General features: G+C 44.0%; 2 protein-coding genes across 3 annotated transcripts in view; one reads left to right on the forward strand and one right to left on the reverse strand.

Moving 5' to 3' along the window:
* LOC140274588 (CCR4-NOT transcription complex subunit 3-like) overlaps nt 1–4882 on the forward strand; it is a 35303-nt gene extending 30421 nt beyond the window's left edge. For both annotated transcript variants that reach the window (XM_072369918.1, XM_072369919.1), the window contains 2 exons: nt 394–519; nt 2030–4882. In XM_072369918.1, coding sequence (XP_072226019.1) covers nt 394–519; nt 2030–2128 — 225 coding nt within the window. In that variant the 3' untranslated portion in view covers nt 2129–4882. The remainder of the gene's footprint in view (nt 1–393; nt 520–2029) is intronic.
* Nucleotides 1–13341, reverse strand: part of LOC140274630 (DLA class I histocompatibility antigen, A9/A9 alpha chain-like) — a 424015-nt gene that overhangs the window by 243294 nt on the left and 167380 nt on the right. The window lies entirely within an intron of this gene.

Raw genomic sequence — 13341 nt, forward strand, 5'->3', positions numbered from 1 at the left:
CCCAGGTAACAGTTCAATCTCAACCGTTAGTATGAGCCTCGGCCAGCTGGGAATTCTCAGGCTTTCTGCTGCAGCGTTCATCAACACGACAGAGCCAGGCAGGCGACTTTGGTCTCACTCGGACTGCAGGGAGATGTCTCTGTCCTACAGTTTACTTGCAATGAGGGACTCCCACCTCCCTCCTTCTCCGACCAAAATCGATTAAATAATTAACAGCATTGAATCCTTCAAAGTTCATCCATAACAGCCCGAAATGTTTATCATAAACATCTGTTTCTAGTTAAGTTCCTAACCAAAACCCATCTGATTGTAATCTCTGGTTGCCTCCTGATATCTCCACTCAGTCTTCTCTGTTATCTCCCCCCTTCTCCTCCCCCGTCTCCCCCTCTGCAGGGCACTAAGGCCCAGTATCTGGCAGCCAAAGCCCTGAAGAAGCAGTCATGGAGGTTCCACACAAAGTACATGATGTGGTTTCAGAGGCACGAAGAGCCCAAGACCATCACCGATGAGTTTGAGCAGGTGAGTTTCACACGTGGAAGACTTCTTACACGTGAGTTGTTGTTTGAGCGGCCATTGATTTATTTTCTGTTTCTACGGAAATCTCACAGCTGGTCAGGATTGCAGTGAAGATGTTGTACTGAGAGCTCAGGGCAGGATTGTAATGTGTCTCATAAATGGTCTAAAATGACTATGATAACTCCAGGAAGTTGGAAAGTTGAATGTTTTTTTTTTTCCCCATAAAATTGTTCTGCATTCAGTTAGAAATGACCCACAAAAGAGAGTTTAGTCGAAAGAGGTCTTGAACAATAGTTTCTGAGACTGTCTTAAGGCATTTCAGAGTTTTTCTTTGGACATTTGCTGCTTTTTCACCCATTTTCAGTCCAGTTCAAATGTTTTTTTTCTTTGTGTAGCCGCTTAACTCTGACCTATGAATGATTCAAGCAGAAAAAGGCTCCTAACTCAAGGGATGAACCAGTGTTGTGTCGACACATAACAGACAACTTTGCAAAGAAGCCATTTTATTTCATTTGTTCCCATTTCTTTAGCTGCATCTATGAAAAACAGCAAAGATAACACAGTTTGACAGACAGAAAATAGGATTTCTGCAGCAACAAGGTGATTCCCAAAGAGCTATTAGCTGAAAACTTGGCATATCTCAGCATGGTGTGCAGTGTGTCCTTAAAACATTTGAGGAAACTGGACAAGTGGAGGACAAAAGAAGAAGTGTCAGGCCTAAAAAACTATCTACAGCAGATGAACAGGATCTGAAAGTGATGTCCTTAAGAAAGAGGAAAAAATCCAGCAAAGACCTGACAGGACCTGAGAGATGCATCTGGACCTTCAGCTGATCCATCTACTGTTGGCCCAAGCCTCATCAGAAATGGTCTCCATGGAAGGGTGGCTGTCAAGAAGCCATTCTTAAGGAAGGGAAACAGGGAGAAAAGGCTGAGCTGTGCCAAATGACACAAGAAGTGGACTGAAAATCAGTGGCAACAGGTCTTATGGAGGGATGAATCCTCCCCAGAGCCCGGACCTCAACATTATTGAAGCAGTGTGGGATCATCTGACAGAGAACGGAACAAAAGGCAGCCCACATCCAAAGAAGAGCTTTGGGATGTCCTTCAAGAAGCCTGGAGAACTATTCCTGAAGACTCCTTAAAGAAATGACAGAAAGCTTGTCTCAGAGGGTTCAGGCTGTTGGAGGATAAAGGAGCTCAGACCAGATATTCCCTTTAAAGCTCGTTAGAACTGATCAAACTCTGCTTTGGTCTTCTATTCTGTATAAAAATGTAAAACGCTGCCCTTGTTTCCTGCATTCCTGGCATCATATAAAGAAATGAGCAGTCGGTCAATTCTAAACATCTGTAGTACATCAGTTAAAAAGTCTGCTGAAACAAAAAGAGGATTTTTTTTAGGCAGAGTAGATTTGAAGGATTTGTCTTTGTTTTCCCCCAAATATTCTGACATAGTCTTCATAAAAAGGTGCTTATCCACTCGGTTAAACCGTTTCCTCTTTTTTTTCTTCTAGGGAACATACATTTACTTCGACTACGAGAAGTGGGGCCAGCGGAAGAAGGAGGGGTTCACGTTTGAGTACCGGTACTTAGAAGACCGAGACCTTCAGTGACCCGCACAGAGACGGACGGACAGACAAACGGAAAGCTTAGAAAGTAAGAGCGGGACAGACAGATGGACAGACTAATGAACGAAAGAAGGAGGGTGGTCTGCCTGCTGACATTCCTGGATTTGACCTCAGCTCTCCGGGGGAAGGAGACAAGAGGGCCAGCGTGAGGCCCTCCAACCCCGCCTTACCATCCTCACCCTGGCAGTGACAACGCCTCCCACCCTGTCATCCCCCTCCTCCTCTTCTTCCTCTCTATCCCTCCATCATCACACCTTTTTTTGAATCCTTATCAACCAGACACAAAATCACACACGCCAATCAGACTATCATGTGCTTTCCACCCTGTTATGTTGGCTTTAAAAAAAACTTATTTCAGCCCTTTGAGGACCAAAGAGAATTGGTTAATCACACATAGAAGAACACGCTGAGTCTCTCCCGTAAACACGATCACGGAAGCTACATCTGTGCTGCGGCAGCTCTCAGGCCTCTGGCACGCAGTGACGCAGGCAGGAATCAGATCAAGAATGTGAATTTAGTTTTTCAAATTGAGATGAAGGAGGAGATGCAAACCGACTCAGGATCAGCCAGCCAGTTTTCTGCTTCATGAACTTAACGAACCGTAACGTGCAGCTTCCCAGAAACTGGAACATGTAAGGTTCTGCCTCTTTTTCTACACCAGCGATCTGAACACACACACAGGAGTTGATCTACATTATATAAGAGAGAAAATACCAGTGGGATAAGAAATGAAACTACACATAAACAATGCAGCAAAATATAGATTCAGAACATCTGACTTGTGTGTCCTGTGGCTTTAACTGCTGCAGAGCATCAATTTAAAGTGTTTTATCTCTGATGAAGAGATCGTCCTCCGTCTGAACATCATTCGAGGGGAAAAGGTTCACTCCAACTTGGATTTCGGTGATAAATTTAGTTATGAAACAGTAGATAAATAGCGTCCTGTCATCCTCCCCTGCTGCTGCTGCTGCATCCACGGCTCGTTGCCTCCACCTCACCGTCAACACAGACCAGTGTGGGTAAACGTTTGTTGTAGGTGGCACCGCAGGCCTCACTCGCACTTAACCGTCTTTCAGAGGTCCCGCTGTTGTGTTCAAGTTGAAGCTGCAAAAGTGCATTTTGTGCATCCGCCAGGCCTAAAAATATCCCACCCGGCCCACTCCCATCGACTCGAGGTGGAGGAGTGTGACAGCACAGCCGGTAAGGTGTTGGTAGTAACGGTGTTTTACCTGGTGGGCAGCGTTATGTCACCGTTTTCAAACAGTTTCACAGAAACAGAGTCAAACTTCTGCTTATTTTGGCATCATCTTTGGAGGTGAATCAGGGATATTTAATCAAAAACAGTTGTTTTTGACTCTTTCCACAAACTTTAATGCTGGATTTTCTTTGGCGTCCATCTACCAAACTTCATTCCCCTTCGCTGTGATGTGTTGTTGTTGAAGTTCCTCAAAGCAGATGAGCAGCTCACACACACACACACACACACACACACACACACACACACACACACAAAGAGTTTCTTATGCAGAAGTCAGAGTAAACAGACGACTGAAGTTCATCCCAAAGCAAACAAGTGGCAGTCGAGTTAATGGACCGACACCACAGAGTGTAATTTGTGCGCAGACTCACTGTCTGACCCAAACGAGTCGGACTCGGACTGGATGAGCTGAACCTTAAACACACGAAGCTCCGGGAGTGACGGCTGTTGTGGGTGTTGGATGCTGCCAGCAGCTGCCTCATCCTCCTCCTCCTCTGTGCCGAAGAGCACCAACACCAGCACCGCTGCCCACTCCTCCTCTGTCCTCCAGCTTCATGTTTACACCAAAGGATTCGACCGGGCTCACAATAAACACACACACACACACACACACACTGCCACGGTCCACACATGCATCCCAAACAGCAGCTTTTTGTCATCTCTCATTTTCTTTGCTCCTTCTCGCTCAGCCAGACAGCTCCTCCTCCTCCTCCTCCTCCTCCTCCTCCTCTTCCTCTTCATGCCAGGTAGATATTTCCTTTATTTCTCAGGAAGTATTCAATTGCCCATTTTATGAGGAAATGTATCCGCCAGCAGCTCCCGTCGCCTCAGCACAACAGCTAGCGAGTGATCTCTCTCAAACAATTCGTACCCGTTTCAGTTTTGATCTCATTTGGGAAGCGTTTGCCCGTGTCTTTGATCGACAGCGGCCCTTTTCATTTCACAAAAGCTTCTTTTTTTCTTTTTTAAACAAACATGAATATCCTCCAATGTTTGGAGCAGCACCTGGAAGAGGCCATCTTCATATTTTGTATTAGTTGTGGTAAAGTTTCCAGAAACAGGGAAATCGTTTTAAGACCCAGCGGAGAACCAGGACCCCTTTTCTTTTTAACGATCAGTTACTTCTCAGCAGGAGTGTGGGGTGTTTTTTTATAGCCAAATCATTGAAAAACAGACACAAAACTACTCTTCTTCACTTGACTGACAGTCCTGCTTTTAACCTTTTTGTTTACTTATTTTTGACAAGCGGACGGGACGAGAGTTGGAGCCGAAATGTGAATCTCTCGCTGCCATTTTGTCAGAAGTGTTGTATAGACTCTCGTTCTTCAAAGCTCTTTTTGGTTTTATTTTTCTGTTTGTTGTCGTTGTCGTCAGACAGCATGGAATAATGACACTTGCAAAGTGGCGCTGAAAAAGTAAATAATGACATAACCATGAATAAAGGATTGTAAGATATTAATAAAAAGAATTACTTTTCAGAACTCTGGTCGGGTTGTGATGTTTGTGGCGATTCAAACGTGATTAAAGAGGAGAAAAACAACCAGGAAACATCAGCCTGAGTGTTTGCACCTTTTAACAGGAAGTATTTAAACATTTAAACGTGTATGTGACCAGATTCTAGTTGGATTCCATCAGCAGTTCCACAAATCTAAACTACTTTAAAGTGTTTAAAGTAGAACCCCCACGTGTCCAAACTCAAATTAAATGCATTAAAGTTCGGATATTAACGCTGACTCGCGCACACATGACAGCAGACGATGCTTCGGATATAAATGTCGCTGCTTCGCACACATCTGCATCCAGATGATCACCAGGATCAAGCCAAATGTGGAATCTGCCCTTCTGTTTCATGCCATATTTGAATGAATTCCCCCAGAAGATATTGTTCAGTGCAGTAAGGCTGAATGTGACTTCTGATACATTTTATCATGTATCACAGAGGTTATATGGTGAATAATGAATTATTTAATTTTATTGGCAAAGAAAGTGTCCTGCCCCAGCTTTGATCAGTAGATTTCAGAGTTTTTATTTAAACTTTGGCTGCTTTTTCCATCATTCGAACAGAAATGTGTTTGTTAAGCCACTCAACATTAACCTAATAATCACTAAAGCATAAAAAATGCACCTAACTCAAGGGATGAACCAGTGTTGTGTCAATCGCTGCACATATTTCCCATTTTTCAGGCAATACTCGAAGAAATGAAGCACGGCTCAATACTTTTGAACTATACTGCATCTATTGATACTATTTGCAACAACTGTATGAAAATAATTGACTGTTGTCATACTTGGTTTTGCTTGCAGGGCGCAACTTTAATGCATTTTTTATCCACATAAAACAGTTTCCTTTATATGTTCGTGCTAAATGAGACAAAAAGCTCTCGTAAGAAGGAGCCAACCTAAAAATTACACTCAAATTTGTCATAAAAGTCTTTTAGGATTTAAATTTCAACTGGTTTTGAAGGTTTTACTGAAGTTGATTACTTATGTAACCAATGAAAACTAATGAAAAAGCGTCTGGAATTGTTCCCGCTGAATATTAACAGCTGTTGAAAAGCAAAGCATCGCTCACGGAGCATGTGACCACCACAAACAGATTCTGTCCTTAAAAAGCACAAGATGACAGGTTGAAAGTCGAGCTAAATACTTCCCGACTGGTTAATATTGATGATGACATTACAGTGGTGTCATCAATATCAGTGATTCATTAAGTTAGTTGTTATTTATACCAGGGATGCTGGGGCACGTCTGGAGCCTAATTTATGGAGTCGTGTGAACACTTAATAAAAGAATAAGCAGCTTAGAAACAACACAGCAGTCATACCTGTGGGCAAACTTATGAGGCAAGCTGGTTCTTAGATAAAATAATAAAACCTCAGATGACACATTGCATCCTGTCATTATTAGTCCGACAAATTTAAGCCCAAAGTAGCTTGTAGAAGCAGCTTCAGCAGCAGTAATCTGAAATAATGGTTTCCTGTGTGTTGTTATCAGTCTCTCTCATGGTTGTGGAGGAATCTTGGCCCACTCTTCTTTCCAGTGTTGCTTCAGCTCATTGAGGTTTGCAGCATTGGTTTCTGCACAGCTCTCTTAAGGTCCCACCACAGCATCTCAGTCAGGCTGAGGTCTGGACTCTGACTGGACCATTGCAACACCTTGATTCTTTTCTTTTTCACACATTCTGCTGTAGATCTGCTGCTGTGTTTGGGATCTTTGTCCTGTTGATGAGCCAGTTTCAGCCCAGCTTTAGCTGTGGGACAGATGGCCTCACATTTGACTCTAGAATACTTTGGTATCCAGAGGAGTTCATGGTGGACTCAATGACTGCAAGGTGCCCAGGTCCTGTGGCTGCAGAACAAGCTTTGCTAACCTAAGCTGTGCTGCCATGTTCTTTTTAGAGAGAAGAGGCTTTCTCCTGCAGCCCTTCCAAACAAGCCATCCTTGTTCAGTCTTTTTCTAATTGTGCTGTCATGACCTTTAACCTTTAACATGCTAACTGAGGCCTGTAGAGTCTGAGATGTATCTCTTGGCTTTTTCACCTTGGGGTGAACTTGCTGGGACGTCCACTCCTGGGAAGATTGACAGCTGTCCTGAATGTTTTCCACTTGTGAATAATCTTTCTCTCTGTAGAATGATGGACTCCAGATAGTTTGGAAATGGCCTTATAACCCTTCCCAGATTGATGCGCAGCAACAATTGCTTCTCTAGGATCATTGCTGATGTCTTTCCTCCTTGGCATCGTGTTAACACACACCTGAATGCTCCAGAGCAGCAAACTGACATAGAGGTGCTCACACTGACTGATGATCAATTAATCAGTGCATTGATCAGCAGCACCTGGCTGCTACTTACCTGCTTAATTCTTATGGAAGCTGCGAGGATGCTTCGTTACTTTAAACTCCACTCACACGAACTGAAACTTTCGCCACAGTTTATTTAGAGCACTGAAACTCTAATAAGTAACCCCCTTATTATGGTGCTTATTCCTCAAACACTGACAGATTACTGAGCAGGTTTACTGAGAACAAGCCTGGGAAAACAGCTAAATGACCACCAGGAGATGCACAATCATTCAAAACATTTACTGCTCATCTCATTTGACTAATTCGTGTCTTTTCTCTCCTCTGTCTTCCTGCCTTTGACCCAGAAATAGCTCACAACCAAATCTCTTCAAATAGAACAATGTCCTTTAAATGCCCCTTTAAGAGAGAGGAGTTCAAATCAAGGACACAATGGTGCATCTTTTATGGAAATCTTGTCGCCATCCACAATGTCTGAAGTGAGCATTGAGATTAAATACCGATCTCACATTGTAAAACAAACAAGAAAAAATGCTCATCTGACAGAATAATGAAATACAGCAGCATGTGTGCAGTGGCGCAGACGTCTCTCGTATATCAGTGATGTTGTTTTAAAATGACAGCTACAAAGCAAGGACATCTAATTTTGATAATGGCTTGTTACTTCCACTCTCCTGTGACCAAAAAACAAGCCATGGGGAGGAATCAAACGTGCGGGAACCTGGAAACGGGTTAAGGGGCACCAAATATATTTAAAATGACAATGAAAACTGTCAAACCTGCCAAAGCAACACAAACCACTTTTGTGGCATCTTTCTTATAGCGCCTACTGCTGTGGGAACACTTAGCCCACAACTCTTCCTCTGATGTTGGGACCAAACAAACTGTGAAAATCAAACCAGAAGGAGTTTCCAAACCAGATGGAGCTGTGATCCTGCAGCTGCACCCACTTCTGGGACCCGAGAGCGAAACCGAAACACGCTGCTGCAGCCCATTACTGCAGCACCTGTCTCTTCACTCGTGATCAGCATTAATGCAGGGACGGGAGGACATTATATTGTACCATTTAAGTGTGAGCGCGTTATGTGGTGCTGTATGGGACAATAAAGCTTTTATGAAGCTTTTATTTAAAGATGTTGTGGGTTGAATGAGTCTGCATGCTGCTTGTTCTTGGGTATAACCATCAGCAGGAGGAATCTTTGTATTTATGTAGTCTTCGTCTTTGCTTGTCGCTGCTCTCAGAGGTCTGTCAGCAGAGGCAGAAAGTACATCCACTTCTTATTTACTTTAACATTTACGTACAACTTGGAGGAGAGTTTTTCAATTTGGTCAGCTTCAGAGTAAAAATGTTCAGCGCTGACAAGACATTTTGCTTCTTTAGCACACTCTTCTCTTCGCTTGTTCTCTATTCCGCTCTAACTCCCTGTGGCGTGGGCCTGATGGACGCAGGCATAACGTGTTTTACAGATAAATTCATCAAATATTTACAGTACATACCCATCTCTAATGTCGTTATAGTCTGCTCCACTTAGACCTGCTGCAACATCAAAATGCTCCTTATGCTCTGTTATGCATCAGTGAAACTCATTAAGACACAATGTGGAAAACCGATTACTTTTACTTCTTAAAATGAGTCAAACATTTCCTTTGGATTTCACTGGGTAGAGTTTAATAATGAGCTCCATCCCACACTTTTATTACATGACATCATCAAGATAAAATTTGCATTTGTCTTTAAGCCAAGTGAAACCAAACACGTGCATGAAATAAACCCAAAAACCTCACAGAAAACGTCAGATATCGTCATAGAGAGAGCGTAACATAAAACCTGGAGAGTAACTTTGTTTCCTGAAAGAAAAAAGATATTTGCTCAATTTGAATTCCATGCCGGCAGCATGTTTCATAGAAGCTAGAACAGGGGAATGTGTTACTCTTCTTTTAACAACACTGTGGTTTTTGGGAGCTGAGGAGACAAACTGCTGCAGTTTGGAAAGAGAAATGTTTCCCATTTATGCTTTTTATGGTTTCAGTAACTCAGCACTTTACTTTGGGTGACAGGTCTGCACTGCAGGCAGCCAGTTTAGCTCCCAGTCATGCAGAATGCGGTTTGTCTTGCTGAAAAAGCCTTATAACAAAGGAGATTTGCACGTCCAGGCAGTCATATACAAATTTAAACAGTCGGCATAGATTTGTGGATGATGGCGACTTTTCTAAAAGTCGTTCCTCAAACAATGCACCTCATCTTCTTTGACCATTAAGTTAGTTTTATGAGCATAAATCGACCCCGGGACACATTTTAGCAGAATGTGTTTGGTGAGAGATGGACCCAATAGATCCTCGAGTACTTTTGAGGGTGACAAAACGTATGTAGGCTAGCAAAAGCTGCGGATGTAGAAACCCTCACAGATACAAGCTTTTAACTTTTTGTCTCAACACGATAATGTATAAGTTCAGCATTCACCCATTTGTGTTGCTGTATTATGGCATCATTCACCTGCGATGTTCTGCTGTATGAAAATGTAAACTTCGCACACTGTTGATACAGTTAAATATATATTTACTACTAGAAGAATAAGCAGCTTAGAAACAACACAGCAGTCACACCTGTGGGCAAACCTATGAGCCAAGCTGGTTCTTAATTAAAATAATAAAACCTCAGATGACACAGTGGTTTTCATGCAACAGCAGAAATGGGGAGGGTAAGGTTCCCCCTCTATGAAAAAACCTGTTTTAACTGGTCAGATTCAGTGGCCTGATCAGGCTCCGCCCCTAATCTGCACAAATCCTGCAGAAATCGGACTAATGACGAATTCATTCTTTAAATAATTTTTTTTTTCACTAAATATCTAACCCTAAAATAACAGTAACATTGCCTACAACACGATTTAATTTGTCATTGCTGGCCCAGATACTGGTGAATTGGTGCTACACCATGCAAGTGAAATCATATACAAACATTTCAACGTCAGCTTTCATCTCATAGAGACTTTAGATTAGCTCAGGCTCAGAGAACCAGCTGCAGAGAACCAGCTGGACCTCGTTTACATGTGTTTTTATCTTTGCAAGGTAGTTTGAACTTACATTCCATCCATCCATCATCTGCCGCTTATCCGGGGGTCGGGTCGCGGGGGCAGCAGCTTGAGCAGAGAAACCCAGACGTCTCTGTCCCCGGCCACTTCTTCCAGCTCTTCCGGGGGGACCCCGAGGCGTTCCCAGGCCAGCCGAGAGACATAGTCTCTCCAGCGTGTCCTGGGTCTTCCCCGGGGTCTCCTCCCAGTGGGACGTGCCCGGAACACCTCCCCAGGGAGGCGCCCAGGGGGCATCCTAACCAGATGCCCGAGCCACCTCATCTGACTCCTCTCAATGCGGAGGAGCAGCGGTTCTACTCCGAGCCCCTCCCGGATGACTGAGCTTCTCACCCTATCTCTAAGGGAGAGCCCAGACACCCTGCGGAGGAAACCCATTTCGGCCGCTTGTATTCGCGATCTTGTTCTTTCGGTCACTACCCACAACTCGTGACCATAGGTGAGGATGGGAACGTAGATTGACCAGTAAGTAGAGAGCTTCGCCTTCTGGCTCAGCTCCCTCTTCACAACGACGGGTCGGTGCAGAGCCCGCAACACTGCAGACGCCGCACCGATCCGCCCGTCAATCTCCCGCTCCATTCGTCCCTCACTCGTGAACAAGACCCCGAGATACTTGAACTCCTCCACTTGGGGAAGGATCTCATTCCCGACCAGGAGAGAGCATTCCACCCTTTTCCGGCTGAACTTACATTTATGGATGCAAACCGTGTTCGCTGAATGGTTTTCAGACATTTTGAGGCCCTGCAGTGATTTCCACTTTTTTTTAATCCAGTGCCTCCTGAGAGCCTGATGATCACCATCATTCAGTACCGGCTTTCAGATTTGAACCCTTTTGGAATGAGATTACTCTGGATTCGGAATAATATAATAATAAAAATATGATGTCATGCACCGCAAACGCTAACATCCCCAAGTTGTTGAACTATTTTCCCTTCACAGAGAGATGAACCCCTCTCCACCTTCACCTCTTAAAGACTCTATGACGCTCTATTTAACACCCGATCGTGTTTCTGACCCGTTGCCATTTAATAACTTGGGAGATCAGCATTATACAACTTTACCAGTCTTTTGCTGCCCCAGCCACTTCTCATCAATAAGTGTTTGCTTACATTTAGTTAAAGATAGTCCCAATCATTATAGTTTAATCAGATTAAAGATTATCTGAGGTTTGCTTCACCAGCTCAGAGAATATAACGATAAGCAGGACACCGATGTCTGCGGGGCTAAAGCTGCAAACATGAACCACAACCACAACCCTTTGTCTCAACCTCACTTACTTATACCTGATGATCATATGAAAAACCTAAAGCTGACAGCAGTTCATGGTCGACTCCGTCCTCGTTCATTATGCACATGTATCTTTTTCACACGGTTACATACATTAAGACCAGCAGCCTCTGCTGCATGCTGAGCAGCTCCCTCACAGGCACATCAAGTTCACTCTGCCGCTAAAGCGCACCTCAGCAGTATGTGTGTTCCCACCCCCTTCACACTCACACTCACTCATACACACTGCTACATCCTGGCCTTCACCTCTGGGCTACCACCGCCCCACTTATTTACACTCTCGCTGCTTTCATGTGCGTGTTCCGGAGTGATGTTTGTTTACTCCTCTCACGGTTTTACCCCGTGTAAACCGCAGCGAGACATATGGAGATATGCCACCATATGGTCCTGTTTTCGCGCTTTGCCAGAGTGAAGCTGCAGTAAATTATTCTCACTGTTTCTGGGATGAGTGCCTGCATGTATAGGACATCACAACACGACTCAACCCAGGTCACTGCCTGCAGATGTGTTTTTAAATTCTTCTTTTTTTTCTGGACACAAATCTTTTGGTCCTCAGCTTTTGAGAGGCACAAGCTGTGGTGTGTGAAGAATACTGTGCTGCTGCTGTTTAATTTGGTGCATGTTTTCATGCAACTAAGTGATTGCAAGCATTTGTCAATGTCCATCCATCCATTTTCTATACCCGTTCGCTGGGGGGGTAGAGCCTATCCCAGCTGTCATTGGGCGAGAGGCAGGCAGCATCCTGGACGGGTCGCCAGTCCATTCCACACAGAAACAAACAAAACAAGCAACCACGCACACTCACACTCCCTCCCAGGGTCAGTTGAGAGTTACCAGTCAACCTGACATGCATGTTTCTGGATGGTGGGGGGAAGCTGGAGAGAACCCACGCATACACAGCGAGAACATGCACACTCCACACAGAAAGGCCCCGGCCGGGATTCAAACCGGGAACGCTCTTGCTGTGAGGCGTCAGGGTTTGTGTTTTTTATTCTGTTTTCTTGTTTGTATTCTTTGTATTTTATTCGGATTTGAATTCAGATTTATTCTGTTTGCGTTTGTCTTTTCTTTATTTGCTTTTTTGTTAATTGTCCCTCCTCTACGGCTTGCCTTAGTTGTTGTTCTTGCTTTTGTTTTCTAATTGTCTGGAGCCTTAGTTTTGTTTTTCTATCGTTAACTGATCTCAGCTACTGTCACTTGTCTCATCAGTCCCTTCGGTATTTAAGCTGGGCATGATTTTTACCCCACCTCTCACCCAGTGACAGCTGGCCCATCGCGACCCTGAGTTGGATTATGTCCTCCTACCTGGGGGCTCCAGACTGTCCCTCCCAGCCAACCATTCCCAGCTGTGAGAGGCTTTTTCAGCAGAAAGCCTCCAGCTGTGAGGCACATATGAGCAGAAAATACAGAAAAACAGCAACTGCAGAAAAAGTCCTCACCAAATCGCTTGCACATGTGCACGATTCAGATTTAAAGTGAGAAAAATTCTACTTTTTAATTGGATAAAACACAGTTTCCTGTAAAATGTGGGCCCTTTTCTTTCCCTGTTGTCCTCCACCTGTGTGTGCATGTTTGCCTGATAAGCCCTTTTCACAGATCGGTTGCACCTTGTTGGTGCAAAAAAAGATTACTATCATTCCTTTTTTTCATGCAAACATCCTGTGAGTGTAAAGTGCTCGGTGGAACCTCTCCAGGTTTACGAGGCACTATATAAATGCTGAACAATTACCTTCTGCGTGCGCTCAAGAGACACCGTTTCAAGTCCAT

Source organism: Leuresthes tenuis, unplaced genomic scaffold (genome assembly GCF_036924035.1).
Source record: "Leuresthes tenuis unplaced genomic scaffold, fLeuTen1.0.hap1 SCAF_18, whole genome shotgun sequence".
NCBI lineage: Eukaryota > Metazoa > Chordata > Actinopteri > Atheriniformes > Atherinopsidae > Leuresthes > Leuresthes tenuis.